Source organism: Miniopterus schreibersii (assembly GCF_964146895.1).
Source record: "Miniopterus schreibersii genome assembly, chromosome: X".
In the NCBI taxonomy this organism is placed as follows: domain Eukaryota; kingdom Metazoa; phylum Chordata; class Mammalia; order Chiroptera; family Miniopteridae; genus Miniopterus; species Miniopterus schreibersii.
The window spans coordinates 72,423,796-72,440,657 of NC_138104.1; the positions used below are offsets into that span (position 1 = coordinate 72,423,796).

A 16,862-nucleotide genomic window follows, 5' to 3' on the forward strand; every position below is an offset into this window, starting at 1 on the left:
GTGCCATGCTTTGAAAACAGTCCTGCCAGACTCCACAGCTCACTTGTCCTAGATTATTACAGGTGTGAATGAAGCCCAAGAGGAGATGAACACCAGTGCCTGAGGACAAGATGGGCAGGTCCATTCCTCGAAAGATGAGGTTCTCTGGCCCGGCCGGGCGTCGCTCAGCGGTTGAGCGTCAACCTGGGATCCAGACGATCGGGGTTCGATTCCCGGTCAGGGCCCATGCCCGGGTTGCGGGCTCGATCAATGACTCTCTCATCATTGATGTTTCTGTCTCTCTCTTTCTCCCTCTCCTTTCCTCTCTCTGAAATCAATAAAGATATATAAGAAAGAAAGAAAGAAAGAAAGAAAGAAAGAAAGAAAGAAAGAAAGAAAGAAAGAAAGAAAGAAGAAAGAAAGAGAAAGAAAGAAAGAAAGAAAGAAAGAAAGAAAGAAAGAAAGAAAGAAAGAAAGAAAGAAAGAAAGAAAGAAAGAAAGAAGAAAGAAAGAGAAAGAAAGAAAGAAAGAAGAGGTTCTCTGTACCATGGCTGGTGTCGAGAGTCAGAGAAACATCTCTCCACAAGGAGATCGTCACACATGGGACTGAGGGAAACTCCATAACCTACGGAACAGTGGGAATGACCCTAACCCCAGGGAGGTCTAAAGGGTGTGGTCACATAAACACCATGGTCCAGATAAGGAAGCCAAGGACATTGAAAGCTGGTGTGGACAAGCTCATAGACAATCATGTCTGACCAACTTTTCATTACCTTTCTGAAGAATTACCAGATTAGCATGTTAGCAGAGGCCACAGACTCCTCATGTTTGGATTTTGGTATGTGCCAGAGTCTCCCAGGATGATCTCATAGAAAGACAGGTGAATGGTGAGTGCAGTTAGGCAGGGTGGTGTACCCCCTGCTGCTTCTCATCTCTGGGATTTTGCTCATGCTATACCCTTTGCCTGGACTGCCATCCTCTCCCCTTGTTAGTCATTCAGAAGACTCATCATATTTTAAGCCTAAGTTCATATGTCATCTCTTCTAAGAAAACTTCCCTGGCCCCTTGACCTGGGTTGTATGTTGGATCCCACAGCCTATAGTGCCCACCACTGTTCCTGCACTAGCCACACCAAAGTTATGGTTTTGTGTCTGGGAACATACCTTGTTCATCAATGAGTACTCAGTGGAGAGCAGGAGGCCTGACACACAATAGGTGGTCAATTAATTCTGCTCAACTGAACTTACAGCTAGCTGGATTATACTAGGAATGATGAATGAATTGATGTTGGCCTGGAGAGGGAGATCTACTGGTGTGCCACAGGGCCCTGTGTATATTGGTGGCATTCTGATAAAATCAGTAGATGACAAAAAACTATGGGAGTAGGTTACACATTAGACAACAGAATTAACATCAAAACAGTCATGGAGCCCGGCCGGGCGTGGCTCAGAGGTAGAGCGTTGACCTAGGATCCAGGCGATGGGGATTCGATTCCCGGTCAGGGCACATGCCTGGGTTGCGGGCTCAATCGATGACTTTCTCATCATTGATGTTTCTATCTCTCTCTTTCCCTCTCCTTTCCTCTATCTGAAATCAATAAGGATATATTAAAAAACAAAAACAAAAACACACAGTCATGAGCAGGCAGAAACATTGGAGCCATGCTGGTCCAGAAGGACCTTTGGGGAAAAGTTGGGACTGAAACCTCACAGCCTTTTGGAGCCTTAACAGTGGAAAAAGTATTTTTTTGACCTAAAATTTACTTCCCTGTGGTGTCCACCATTATAACAGCACTTACTATGTGCCAGGCTTTGTACCAGCTCCTGTATTCCACCCCCACCAAGTACCACAGAAAAAGTCTAATGGGGTGATCTGCTTGGCCTGGGAACCAAGAAACAGTTCCTCATAGGGCAAGAGAAAGGGGGATCCTAGCTGTGATCAGAAGGCCCAGTGAGAACTGGCTCTTTCTTTGGTTTTCACCAAGTAATGGGCAGGCACTACAACACGGCAGCTTGAGGGCTGTTTGAGAAAGAGGCAGGTCCGCCTTCAGGAGCTCCAGTCATAGAGAACAGGGGGCCCTGTTACCACCCTCCCTACTGTGAACTTGCTTCTCAAAAGAACTCAAGAGCAATTCTCACTGCTTCTTCACAGTCCCCTTCCTTCTGATTGATGGCATCTAATCTCCTTAGCATGGCAGGAAAGGCCTTCATGCCTAGCCTAGTTCTCAAAGCATTCCTCTATCATCCCCATTAATTCATTCATTCAGTTTATTCCACAAATATTTATTGAGCATCTGTAAATATCACTATGCACTGTTCTTGGCACTGGGGATACAAAAGTGAACAAACAAAAATCCCTGCTTTGTGGAGCTTACAGTCTATTGGAGAGAGAAAAACACTAATCACAATAAATAAATATGAACTATTTCACGTGGCGATCAGTGCTTTGTAGAAAAACATAAAACAAAAAGTGAGATAAGGGAATGGAAAGCGCTGGTGAATGGGACTAATAGAGATATGCCCATCAGGGGATGCTTCTCCAAGGAGGTGATACTTCAGCATCCTGGAAGTGCGTGGGCACGTCACCAGATTATCTGGGACACATGTTCCAGGCAGTGAGAACAAGTACAAAGCCTCTGTGAAGGGAGGGTCCTTGACAGGTGTAAGAGCAAGGAGACCAGGGTGTCCAGAGGGCAGTGAGTGATGGGGAGAAGGGCAGGAAATGAAACCCGAGAGGGAATGGGACTGGACTGGACAGAGACTTTGGGCCATGGTGAGGGCTATGGCTTTTATTCTGAGAGAGCTGGGAGCCATGGGAGAATTTTGAGCAGAGGAGGGACATTATCTGATAGGGATTTTAAAAAGACTTTCAGAGAAGAATTAGTAATAGGTATTACAACACTAGGCAAGGGAAAAAACCCAGACAATTACTAGGAAAATGAAAAGGCATACAATAAAAAACATGTAATCAGAGTATGCTGCATGGTGGATGTGAAGAGTATTCAGTGTCGTCCTTATGCAAACAGTGATTACTGGTTGAACAAAAATTGTACAAAATGCTTAAAGAAATAACAGATGCAACCATAAAGATGAGCAAGCAACAAGGGATTATTAGGGATGACTAAGCAGATTAGAAAGTGAGATATATGGAGCTTATACAAATTAAAAATACAACTGTTGAAATTAAAAACTCAGTAGACAGATTAAACAGCAGATCAGCCATAGCTGAAGAGTGAAACAGTAAAAATCTGAAGAAATTTCCCAGAATGAAGTGCAGGAAGACAAAGAGATGGAAAATATCAAAAAGATGTTATAAGATACAGAAGATATAATGAGGAGGTCAAAAATATGACTAACTGGATTCTGAGAAAGAAAATATATAAATAATGGGAGAAGGCAACATTTGAAGAGATAATGGCTGAGAATTCTCTAGAAATTATGAAAAAAAAAACAAATCTAGAGGCATGAAGCAAGTGCATTTCCAAAGTAGAATAAAGGAAAAAGAAATGCATGCCTAACATCTTAGAATGACACTGTCGAGCCCCCATACATACCCCTCCAAAAGAGAAAGATAGAGAAAAGATTTTAAAGGTAGCCAAACACAAGAAAACAAAAACACCTACAAAAACAGCAATTAGACTGATAGCAGAATTCTAAATACCTATAACAAACTATCTTTTAAGATGAAGATGAAATGACATTTACACATAACAAAGACTGGGACGAGTTAACACCAAGAGAACTATACTAAAAGGGCATCTAAACACTGTATTCGTAATGAAGGAAAGTGATCTCAGAATGATGGTCTGAGATGCAAGAATGTAAATCCAAACAAAAGCTGTGCATATAAAATAATATTAACGATCATGTAGAATTTATGAGGCTAGAAAAAAAGAACTAACATATTTAACACAATAGCATGTGGTCAAGAGAGAAATGCCTACAATTGAAGGCTCCTGTGTTTCTGAAGAGGGAGGTTAAAATACTGCTTAACTTTAGACCTTATAAATTAAACACGCATGGTAAAATGTCAAGGATAACCACAGGAAGAACAGAAAAAAATGAAAATTCCAAACCGTAGGGAGGAAAGAAATTGAATAAGAAAGCAAACAAATTTCAAAACGAAAAAAGCAACAAGAGAAAAATGAAGCATAGAAGAGATGGTGGGAGGAAGTAGAAATAAAAAAGTATGATGGTAGAAACAAGTCCAAATATATCATAGTAAATGTAAACAGATTAAATTGCCCATTGAAAAACAGAGATCAGCCCAGCCAGGCATGGCTCAGCGGTTGAGCATTGACCTAGGATCCAGGAGATCGCGGTTCGATTCCCAGTCAGGGCGCATGCCCGGGTTGCGGGCTCGATCCCCAGTCGGGGGCGTGCAGGAGGCAGCCGATCAATGACTCTCTCGTCATTGATGTTTCTGTGTGTCTCCCTCTCTCTCCCTCTCCCTTCCTCTCTCTGAAATCAATAAAGATATTTTAAAAAACAAACAAACAAAAATAACCAGAGATCATCAGATTAGCTTTTTAAAAAAGGTCCAGCTAGCCCTAGCCAGTTTTGCTCAGTGGTTAGAGCGTCAGCCTGCAGACTGAAGAGTCTCAGGTTCGATTCTGGCCAAGGGCATGTACCTCGGTTGTAGGCTCGATCCCTGGCCCCTCTCTCATATCAAAGTTTCTCTCTCTCTCTCTCTCTCTCTCTCTCTCCCCACCCCCCTTCCACTCTTCCTGAAAAGCAATGGGGAAAATATCCTCAGGTAAGGATTAAAATTAAAAAAATAAATAAAAGGTCCAGCTATATGCCATTCCCAAGAGATATAATTACAGCATAAGAGCATGAAAATGTTGAAAAGTAAAAGGATGGGAAATTGTATGCCACATGAATCCTAACAAGAAAAAAAATCTTGTGTTGTTATATTAATGTAAGGTAAAATAGACTTCAAGGAAAAATGCATTATCAAGAATAGAGAAGGTCATTACATATTTACCAGGAATATATAACAACTCTTAATTTGAATACTCTTAATAAAATATTCTCAAAATATATAAAAATTTTAAAAAGAACTACAAGGAGAAACAGACAAATCCACCATCACAGTTGAATATTAATACACCTCTTACAATTATTGGTATATCATGACCAAAAAATCAGTATAGATATAGAAAATTTGAACAACATAACTAACAAGCTTGATAACAGACATATGTAGAACTCTGTATTCAACAATTAGAGAACATACATTTTTATAAAGCACATAGGAAACATTCAAAAATATTGATCATGTACTAAGTTATAATCAAGTCTCAATAAATTTCAGAATTGTTATCACACAGACAACATCCTCTGACCATAATGCAATTAAGACAGATTTCAGTAACAAAGAGATAAATCACCAAACATTTAGAAATTTTAAAACACACTTTGATATAACTCACAGGTTCAAAGAAGTAACCATGATGGAAATGTTGAAGTACTCGGAACCAAACAATTAATGAAATAGGACATGTCTGAACTTATAGAAAATCAGTATTTAGAAGGCAATTTATATCCTTAAATGTACAAATAAAAAAACAAGAAAGGCTGAAAATTAATGAGCTCAGTATCCATTTTAAGAAATTAGAAAAACAACAACAAAATAAATCCAAAAAATGTGGAAGGAAGGAGATCAAAAAAGATAAGAGCAGAAATTAAAGAAATAGAAAACAAAGACATAATAGAGAGAAGCAACAAAGCCAAAAGTTGGTTCTTTGAAAAGACTAATAAAATAGATAAACCTCTGGTGAGATTGATCATGAAAAAAAGTGAGAAGGCACAAATAACCAATATTAGCAATGAAAAAGGAGACATAACTACAGATTATATACAGCAGAGAATAAAAAAATAGGGGAAGTTGATGCCAATAAATTTGAGAATGCAGACAAAATGGACCAATTCTTAGAAAACTTTAACTTACCAAAACTGACTCAAGAAAAAGAAATCCTGAATAGTCCTCTAACTACTAAAAGAATTGAAGCAGCAGTTAAAACTCTTCCTACCAAAAATAAATGAATGAATGAATAAACAAACAAACAACAAATAGCAGGAGGCAGAATTTTCTAGTTGACATGTGGATTACAGGTAGATAAAGAGATACTGATTCCCTCGGCCCTAAAGGTGTCCATGTAGAACCTAATGCAGTGGAGACCCTAGGCAGGCTGCCTCTCTCTACGGGAAGCCTCCTGTGGAGATCCTTAGAGGCTGTCCCTTAGTGAAGCAGGGTCTGACAGATCCCTCTCCCTTAACTGCAGGTGGTGAGCACCAATGAGTAACATCCAGCACTCAGTTACTGCTCTGTGGTAAGTGTGCTAAGCAGGGCCAAGGAGGAGCTCAATCACTTGGACAGCCTCTTCAGTAGCAGCTTCTGTAGTCTTCTTCTCATTGAGGACAAGGGGCCTGTGGAGCTGCTGGAGGAGTCTATTCCAGTTGCCAAGAAACACCATACACAGCCACGTTGTGACTAGTTGGGGTGTGGTTGGGTGCAGGAAGGCCAAGCAGGGGCTTCTAGACAATGTAGCTTCAGGTAGAAGTCCTGAAACTGTCTTCACGAATATCAGATACTTTTATCCATTTGCAGCAGATGAGCCCTTTTAATGGTATCCAAGCTAGCTGCAGGGTGATGGTTCTAACAATGATGCATGTTCTGCAAATAAGAGCTTCATCATTATTTTGAAATCATTTATATGAAAGAGTTCAATTGGTTTGAAATCTAATCACATTATCACAAGAAATTTTAACAATATATTTGTTAATAAAACAAAGAGAAAAGCTCTCAGATACCATTTCAGTTTTTAAACATTTTTGAAGAATTTAACAACTGGTTTTCAATACTTTATCACCTACTTGTACATAGATTTTTGTTGATTGTGACTATTGAAAATTTGAAAGAACACATCGTTAAAAAGTCTTGATCAGAATTTGGGTGTATCCATTTCGGTAAAACAATATAAAATAAACATGTTATGCAAGCAGTTTTCAAATTTCTCATTTAAAAATCTGAAAAGACTTTATTCAGAAATTTAATATTAATTCAATATTAAAAAACACCAAACCAAGATGGTTTTACAGAAAAATTCTACCGGATAGACCATTCTAAAGCCATATAGCATCTTGCGGAATTCTGCAAAAGAGGGAAAACTTACTCATTCTATGACACCAGCAGAACTTGAGGTGAAAAGCAAATAAGGATGGTATGAAAAAGGAAAATTAAAGACCAGTTTTACTCATGGATACAGACACAACAATCCTAAACAAATATTAACAAACTAAACCTAGTACTGTATAAAAAGGAAAGATCAGAACCAAGTTGTGTTATACCAGAAATGCAAAGGTGGTCTAACATGAGGAAAATCTATAAATGGCACTTAACATATTATCACATTATTAAAGAAAAAAACAAAATCATCCTAAGAAACAGAAAAGGTATTTGATAAAAAAATTCAATACCCTTTCATGATCTAAAAACAATAATAAAGACTTCACAGCATAGAGTAACAGGATAGAACTTGTCATTCTGAATAGAGAAAGGTTAGTGGTGTTTCCTCTAAAATATCCAACAAGCTAAGGATGCCCACTATCCCCTTTTCTATTCAACACTGTCTTTTTTTTTTTTTTTAAATATATCTTTATTGATTTCAGAGAGAGGAAAGGAGAGGAAGAGAGAGAAAGATAGAAACATCAATGATGAGAGAGTCATTGATCGAGCCCACAACCCGGGCATGTGCCCTGACCAGGAATCAAACCCTGATCGCCTGGATCCTAGGTCGACGCTCAACCACTGAGCCACGCCCGGCCAGGCTATTCAACACTGTCTTATCTTACTAAGAAGTCCTGGCCATCTTAGTAAGGCAAGAAAAATAAATTAAAGGCATAAAGATTGGAAAGGAAAGAACAAAACTATCAATATTTATAGATGATATAGTTGTCAACATAGAAAACACAAAAGAATATACAGACATCTTAAAAGGAACCGTGGTTCCTTGAGAAATGATCAATTCTAGGGTTGGGGCAGGAAAATACAAGGTGAGTAGGAAGCACCTTGTAGTTCCAGCGAGTAAGGAAGTACTCAAAAACAAAAGGATGGGAGCATGTCACAAGGACACAGGAGCCAACCTGAAAGAGTGCCTAGTGGCCAAAGCTGGAGCAACTTGAGTAACAAGACAAATAACACACAGTAGTTTTGGATTTATAACTCAAATTATTAAATAAACATGCATGAGTTCATACTGATATAAACAAGTGACCAAATAAATAAGCACATAAATATATAAATAAGGAAATACGGAAAAAGAAACAAATCTTTTTTTAACAAAAGAATTCCAAATAATATATGTAAATATACCCCCTTCCAGAAGTGGAGCTTAATTCCTCTCCATCTCCTTGAGGTTGGGCTAGATTCTTCCAAAGAACAAAGAATGAAAAGAGAAAAATAGCAGCTGTACAGTGGAGGAACCTGGCAACCACCTTAACCAACTGATGAAGGTCAGTATCACCAGTGATGTCATGGAGATATCACATACCCCTGATACGATGTGATGCAAAGGCCACTTAAACTCTGTGGTATTTTTTCAAAAAGAAAACAATAAACCCCAGTCTAATTATGAGGAAAGCTTCAGACAAATCCAAATTGAGGGACATTCTATAGTACACCTCAAAAGTGTTAAGGTCGTGAAAAACAAGGAAAGGCTGAGAAACTGCCATAGACCAGAGGACACTAAAGAAACCTGACAACTTAAATACAATGTAGTATTTTGAATTGGATCCTAGAACAGAAAGAAGACATTAGTGGGAAAACTGATAAATCCATATAAAGTCTGAAGTTTAGTTAATAGAAACATACCAATATTGCTTTCTCAGTTTTGACAATATACTATGGTGAGGAGTATACAGTAACTCTCCAAACTATCTCTTTATTTACTTTTCTATTACTGTAAAATTATTCTAAAATAAAAAGTTTGCTTAAAAATATTTAGCAAGGTGAGTGGCTATCATATCAATATTTAAAAATCAACTTCAATAAGCCAGTCAGAGAAAGACAAGTATCACATGATCTCACTTATATGTGGAACCTAAGGAACAAAATAAACTGATGAACAAGATAGGACCACAGACATGGAAGCATGGAACAGACTGACAGATCTCAGAGGGAAGGCGGGAAGGAGGGCGGGAAGAGATTGACCAAAGAACTTACAAGCATATATGCACAGCTCGTGGACACAGACAATAGACAGGCGAAGGCCTGGGGGGGATGGGGGGGGCAAAGGGGGGGAAATGGGGCACATCTGTAATACTCTCAACAATAAAATAAATTTTTTAAAAATCAACTTCATTTCAATACCCCTGCAAAAGAAAACACATAACAAGATCTCACTTATAATAGTAGCAAAACCCACAAATACAAGGGAATAAATCTAATACAAGACATGCAAGACCTGTGTTACAGAAGTGTACACCTGAAACCTATGTAGTTTTATTAACCAATGCCACCCCAATACATTCAATAAATAAATAAAAAATAAAACCAGTGAAAGAAAGAAAAAAGATATGCAAGACCTTACGCAGAAAATTATAAAGCTCTACCAAAAGACATTCAAGAATTTACTTAAAATGAAAGGATACATCATATTCATAGCTAGGATATGAATTCTCTTCAAACTCATCTATAGATCACTGCAATTCCAATATTTTTGTAGGACATAAACTTATTCTGAAATGTGTTTGAAATAACAAAGGGCCAAGAATATATGATGCTCCTGAAAACTACAATGGGAAGATTTTCCTATCAGGTATCAAGGTTCTTTATGAAGCTAAGGTAACTATGGTAGTGTGGTACTGGTTTAGAGACAAAAAGCCAATAGCAGAGCTCTCAGAAACAGACCTATACAGATATAGAATTCAGATGTATGTCAGAGGTGGCACTTCAGATCACAGGCTATCCAAGTGGCAAATAATAAAACTGGCTCCCTACCTTATACCCTTATACCACACAAACATCAATTCCAGTTAGATTAAGGACTTACATGTGAGAGGCAAACTTTTCAACTTTTATTAGAAGAAAATAAAGAATATCTTTAAGACCATAGGTTAGGGAAGACAACACACAAAAAGTGCTGTCTACAGAGAAAAGATTAATTTCAAGTCAATTAAAATTAGGAAAGTCTTCTCATGCAAAGACACCATAAAGAAAAAAAACAAGCCACAGAGGGAAAATATTCAAGACATGTAACTGACAAATGATGAGTATCCAGGTAATTAAACAGTTCCTACAAATCAATAAAAATGATGAAAATAACAATCTCAAAAATGGGCAAAAGATGTTAATAGTCATTTCCCAGAAGAAGAAACATGTGTAGCCAGTAAACATGAAAAGATGCTCAATCACATTAGTGAGTGGGAAAATGTTAATATAGCACACAATGAGGTATCACCTTATATTCACTAGAATGACAAAAATTAAAAGGTGGGACAATATCAAGTATTGATTAGGGTGTAGGTCAACAGGGTTGCTTATAAATTGCTGAAAGGTATATAAATTGTTACCATCAGTTTAAAATACATTTTGGCACAATCTTGTTGAGCTGAATATTTCCATGTCCTATTAACCAGCAATTCTATTCCTAGGTACATACCTCAGAAAAATGGGTGTGCACATGTACCAGGAGACATGTATACGAATGTTCATAAGAACAAAATGCTGTAAATGACCCAAATGTCCATCAACAGATAAATGAATAATTTGTTTTACCATCACCCAATAAAATATTATACAGCATTGAGAAAGAACAGGCTATAGCTACATAATAAAACACAAGTGAATCTTGGAAACACAATAATGAGTGAAAAAGTCACAGAAGACCACATACAGTATGATACTATTTCTCACAAAGCTCACACAAGCCAAATAACCAATGCATTGGTTAAGCATCTCCACAAATATGAAAAAATATGCATATATCAAAAGAGCAAGGGAATGTTAAACACAAGACTTAGGAGAGTAGTAATTTCTGGCAGGGGGATGGGGAATGGGGCAGAAAATGACACAGGGATGGATGTTATTATTAATGTTGTTCTTGGTTAAGGCTGTGAGTTCTTGGGTTTTCATTATATTATTATCTTTATACATTATGTACATAATATATATATATTCTTTTTATTATATATCTAATATATTTCATAAGAACAGACAGAATGGGAGGAGAGCAGGAAGAGGTGAAAAATGACAACTCTTTCAAAGGGTGTTGCTGCTAGGGAAACAGAAAAATTAAGCCATAGCTGTAAGCGGATGTGATACAAAGAGGGTTGTTTTTGTTTTTCTAAAGATGGGAGCAATAGGAGATAGATACAATGGCAGAGTGAGGACTTTGGTGAACTAACTATCCCACTAAAACAATGAAAATATGGGTGAACCAACTAAAGTCAACCATCTCAAAACTCTGGCAATTAACCAAAGACACAGACAAAATGAAAATAATCTAGGCCAGCCAGGTATGGCTCAGCAGTTGAGCATCGACCTAGGATCCAGGAGATCAAAGTTCGATTCCCGGTCAGAGCACGTGCCTGGGTTGTGGGCTCGATCCCCAGTCGGAGGCATGCAGGAGGCAGCCGATCAATGACTCTCATCATTGATGTTTCTATCTCTCTCTTTCCCTCTCCCTTCTTCTCTCTGAAATCAATAAAGACATATTTTTTTAAAAAGAAAGAAAATAATCTATCCAAGACAAACTACTGAATCTTGGTAAGACAACAGATTCTGTGACATTTTAACTTGTGACTATTCCCATCCTCTCTCCTTTCTCAACTCAGTGGTTCAGTAGCCAAAAGCTGACTAAATTCTAGACGACAGAGAGAGATGACAGCTTTGGCTGGGAATTTAAAAAGCAATCCTGGAGATGAGACAACTATAGGAAACTTTGAAAAGCTCTGACATTTTCCTGGGGACCTAAAGGGATCACATTATATGAATGTCCAAGAAAGAAATGAAAAAGGAGAGAGCCCAAGTCACTCATGCCGGCTGACTGTGAGTCCCTGTGCAAGCAGAAAGTGGAAGCTAAGGCTGCCTTGTAAACTGACTGGAGTCTGAAGGCATGCCTTCTCACACAGGTCTCTTTGGCAAAGGGTAGGAGACATACAGACAAGGCATTTAAGGAAATGTATTTGACCAATCACTGGGTGGCCACCAAATTATACTTAACAGATGTAACCCCTGGGAATCTAAGCTTAAAAATAAAAACAAGCCTGGCCCAAGTGGCTCAGTTGGTTGGGTGTCATCCTGTGCACCAAAGGGTTTCTGGTTTGATTCCTGGTCAGGGCATGTGCCTGAGTTTCGGGTTCGATCCATGGTGAGGGTGAATGCAGGGGGTGGGGATACACTGATTGATGTTTCTCTCTCATATCAATGTTTCTCTCTCTCCCCTCCTTCCTCTCTCTAAGCATGTCCTCAGGTGAGGATTTAAAAATAAATAAATAAAAACAAGAACTTAAAAAAATTGGCAGAGAACTCAGGGGCCACATACAGTGTGGGGCAAAAGTAGCTTTACAGCTGCAAGTACTTGAAACAGTTTATTTTTGTATTATTACATTATTTTCCATATGAACAACTGTAAACCTACTTTTGCACCACCCTGTAATACAGGGAATAAAGAATTCACAAGTAAACAGCAATAAGAAAAATAACAATAACAACAACCACACATGCACAACCCAGAACAACAACAAACCTTGAGGATGGAAGAGTCTGATACTAGAGTTGAGTAGAGTATCTAAAATGCCCAGTTTTTGACAAAAATTGTGAGACATTCAAAGAAACAGTAAATTATGTTACATATATAGGGGGGAAAGCAGCCAAAAGAACATTTGGGACTTAATAGACAAAAACTTTAAATTAGCTATTATAAATATTTTCAAAGAACTAAAGGAAACTATATCTACAGAATTAAAGGAAAGCATGAGAACAATGTCTCACAAAATAGAAATCATAACAAAGAATCAAATAGAAAATCTGGAGTTGAAACATATAACAACTGAAGTGAAAAATACACTTTGAGGGGCTCAACAACAGACTTGATCTGGCAGAAGAGAAGGGTAAAATTGATAATATGCCAATAGAGATTATCCATTATGAAAAGCAGAAAGAAAAAAGAATGAAGAGAAAGAAACAAAGTCTCACAGACCTGTGAGATCACATCAGTGTACCAACATACGCATAACGGGAGTCTCAGAAGGACAACAGGAAGAGAAAGGGGCCAAAACATTACAAATTTGATGAAAAATATTAATCTATACATTCAAGAAGCTCAAGTAGAATAAACTCAAAGAGATCCATACCTAGATACATAGTGAAACTGATAAAAATCAGACAGAAAGAAAATTTTAGAGGCAGCAAGAGGAAAATGACATTGCATATAAAGGATCCTCAATAACATTAATAGCTGATTTCTCATCAGAAAATATAGAGGCCAGAAGACAGTGTGATGACATCTTCAAAATGTTGAAAGAAAAAGACTGTCAAAGGAGAATTCCACATCTAATTAATTGTCCTTCAAACATGAAAGAGAAGTTACGATAACAAAAACTGAAAAGACAACTACTTAAAGCAATAATAATAAAACTTTGTTGATGGGCTTATAATGTATAAAGAAGTAATTTGTATGACAGTACTACAAAGGAGGGGAGAGGAAACTGAGGTCTATTTGAGCAAAGTTTTTCACACATTATTGAAAGTAAGGTAGAATTAATTCAAAGTAGAATGTTTCAAGTTAAGATGTTAATTGTAATCCCCAGAACAACCACTAAGAAATTAACTCAAAAAATGTATAGTTAATAAATAAATGAAAAAGTTAAAGTAGAAAACATGTACTGAAAAAAAGGAAAAAAAGAAAGTATCTACTGAATGCAAAAGAGAGGAATTAAAGAACAAAGGAACAGAAAAGATTTAAGACATACACAAAGCAAATATCAATCCTCCACAAACTCATCCAAAAAGAAAACCAGAAAAAACAGTTCCCAATTCATTCTATGCAGCCAGTATTACACTAACACCAAAACCAGACAAAGACATCACAAGAAAACTACAGATTAATATCCCTTATGAATATATGGTAGGTATAAAAGTCCTCAGCAAAATACTAGCAAACCAGGTGCAGCAACACATAAAAAGTATTATATAACATGATCAACTAGGCTTTATTTCAGGAATGCAAGGTTGGCTTATCATCTGAAAATTAATCAATATAATACACCATATTAATAGAATAAAGCATAAACTCCACATGATCATCTCAATAGATGCAGAAAAGGCATTTGACAAAACCCAACAGCCGTTCATGACAAAAACACTCAGAGAACTAAGAGTAGAAGGGAACTTCCTCAACTTGATAATAGGTATCTATGTAAAACCCACAGCTAACATCACACTTAACGGAGAAAGACTCAGTACTTTCCCCCTAAGATCAGGAACAAGATAAGGATACCTGCCATTATTACTTCCAGTTAGCACTGTACTGGAAAGTCTAGCCAGGGCAATTAGTCAAGGGAAAAAAAAACATCAAGGCCTTGGCCGGGTTGCTCAGTTGGTGCGAGCGTCATCCTGATATGCCAAGGTTGAAGGTTCGATCCCCAGTCAGAGCACATGCAAGAATCAACCAATAAATGCATAAATAAGTGGAACAACAAATCGATGTCTCTCTCTCAGATTAAAAAAAAATTTAAAGCATCCAGATTAGAAAGGAAAAGTAAAACTATCTCCATTTGTAGATTACATGATCTAGTATACAGAAAATCCTAAGGACTCCACTAAAAAACTATTTTAACTAATAAACAAGTTCAGCAATGTGGCAGAATAGAGGATCAATAAACAAAAATCAATTGTATTTCTACACACTAGTAATGGACAATTAGCAAGTGAAATTAAGAAAATAATCCCATTTATAACAGCAAGAAGAATAAAATACCTAGGAATAAATTTAACAAAAGAAGTGCAAAACTTGTATACTGAAAACTACAAAACACTTCTGAAAGAAATTAAAGGCAATCTAAATGGAAAAAATTCTCATGTTCATTAACAGGAAGACGTAATATTGTTAAATGGCAATAATTCTAAATTGATCTATAGATACAATCTTGAAAAACAACAAAGGTGAAGACTCCATTTCCTGATTTCAAAACTTACTACACAACTACAATAATCAAGACAGTGTAGTCTGGCATAATGATAGATACATAGATCAATAGAATGGAATTCAGAGTCCAGAAATAAACCTTTAAATTTATTATTTATGGCCAATTGATTTTCACAAGGTTGCCAAGACTATTCATTGGGGGATAGAATACTGCTTCAACAAAAGGTGCTGGGACAACTAGATGTGCACATGTAGAAGAATAAAATTTGAACCCCTACCTTACACCACACACAAAAATGAACTCAAAATGGATCATCAACCTAAATGTAAGAGCTAAAAACCATACAATTCCTGGAAGAAAACACAGGAATAAATCTTTGTGACCTTGGGTTATAGAATGGTTTCTTGGATATGACATGAAAAACTCAAGTGACAAAAGAAAAAGTAGATAAATTTGACTTTGAAATTTAAAACTTTTGTGCATCAAAGAATTCCATCAAGAAAGTGAAAAGATACCCCACAGAATGAGAGAAAAGATTTGCATTTCATATATCTGACAAGAGACTTGTATCTAAAATACAAAAAGAATTCTCACAATTCAACAATAAGACAAATAATCTAATTTTTAAAGGGCTAGGAATTTGAATAGACATTTATCCAAAGAAGATGTACAAGTAGCCAATAAGCACATGAAAAGATGCTCAACATTGTTATTAGGGAGATGCAAATAAAAACCACAATGAGATACCACTTCATACTCACTAGGATGGCTTTAATAAAAAAGACAAACAATAAAAAGTGTTGGTGAGGCTATGGAGAAACTGGAACTTTCATACATTGCTGATGGGAATGTAAAATGGTGCAGCCACTTTCCCAAATGGTTTGGTAGTTTCTCAAAAAGTTAAACGTAGAGTTACCATATGACCAAGCAAACCCACTCCTAGGTATCTACCCAAGAAAAAAGAAAACATATATACATCTACACTAAAACTTGTACAGAAATGTTCAGAGCAACATTATTTATAATCGCCAAACATGAAAACAACTGAAATGTTCATCAACTGACAAGTGGATAAACAAAATGTGGAATACCCATACAATGGAATATTATTTAGCAATAAAAGGGAGTGCTACATACAACAACATGGATGAACCTCAAAACCATTATGTTAAGTGAAAGAAGCCACTCATAATGACCAACATAGCATATAATCCCACTTATCTGAAATGTCTAGACTAGACAAATCAATGGATAGAGACCAAAAGTAGATTAGTGGTTGCCTAGGGCTGGGGGGAGAGGAGTCATGGGAAGTAACTGCTAATGAGTATAAAGCTTCTTTAGAGGGAGTTAAAAATGTTCTAAAATTGATTATGGTCATAGTTGCACAATTCTGTGAATATACTAAAAACCCTTTAAAAGGGTGAATTTTATGGTATATAAAATATATCTCAATGAAGCTGTAACAAAAAGGTGAAAGCAATAACAATGTCTGTGTGCTAATGAGAATGATCTTGTAGAGAGGGGGACAATGATTCAGGAAAGAGAGGGGAAAACTGTTGGAACCACGTTCTCAAGTAGGTAAGAGAGGGTGGGATCTAGTGCCAAGGGGGAGGGACTAGATTTTGATGACAACAAAAATAGTTTATCCATAAGAACAGGAAAGAAGGCAAAGTATTTGAGTACAGATGCTGTTTGTGGTTGGATGTGGTGGTGGGAATCTGTACAGATTTC

At 37.1% G+C, this 16,862-nt stretch overlaps 1 protein-coding gene and 1 pseudogene across 4 annotated transcripts in view; one reads left to right on the plus strand and one right to left on the minus strand.

Annotated features, from left to right (window-relative positions):
• Positions 1–16,862, plus strand: part of LOC308551015 (high mobility group protein B1 pseudogene) — a 535,482-nt pseudogene that overhangs the window by 258,466 nt on the left and 260,154 nt on the right. The window lies entirely within an intron of this gene.
• The window catches only part of KANTR (KANTR integral membrane protein), a 29,326-nt gene that overhangs the window by 5,405 nt on the left and 7,059 nt on the right, over positions 1–16,862 (minus strand). For 2 of the 3 annotated variants that reach the window (XM_081125131.1, XM_081125130.1), the window contains one exon: positions 2,256–6,657. The exons of the other annotated variant lie outside the window; for it this stretch is intronic. In XM_081125131.1, the coding sequence (XP_080981257.1) occupies positions 5,595–5,825 (231 nt within the window). In that variant the 5' untranslated portion in view covers positions 5,826–6,657 and the 3' untranslated portion in view covers positions 2,256–5,594. Of the gene's footprint in view, positions 1–2,255; positions 6,658–16,862 lie in introns of those variants that run through there. 3 annotated transcript variants of the gene reach the window in all.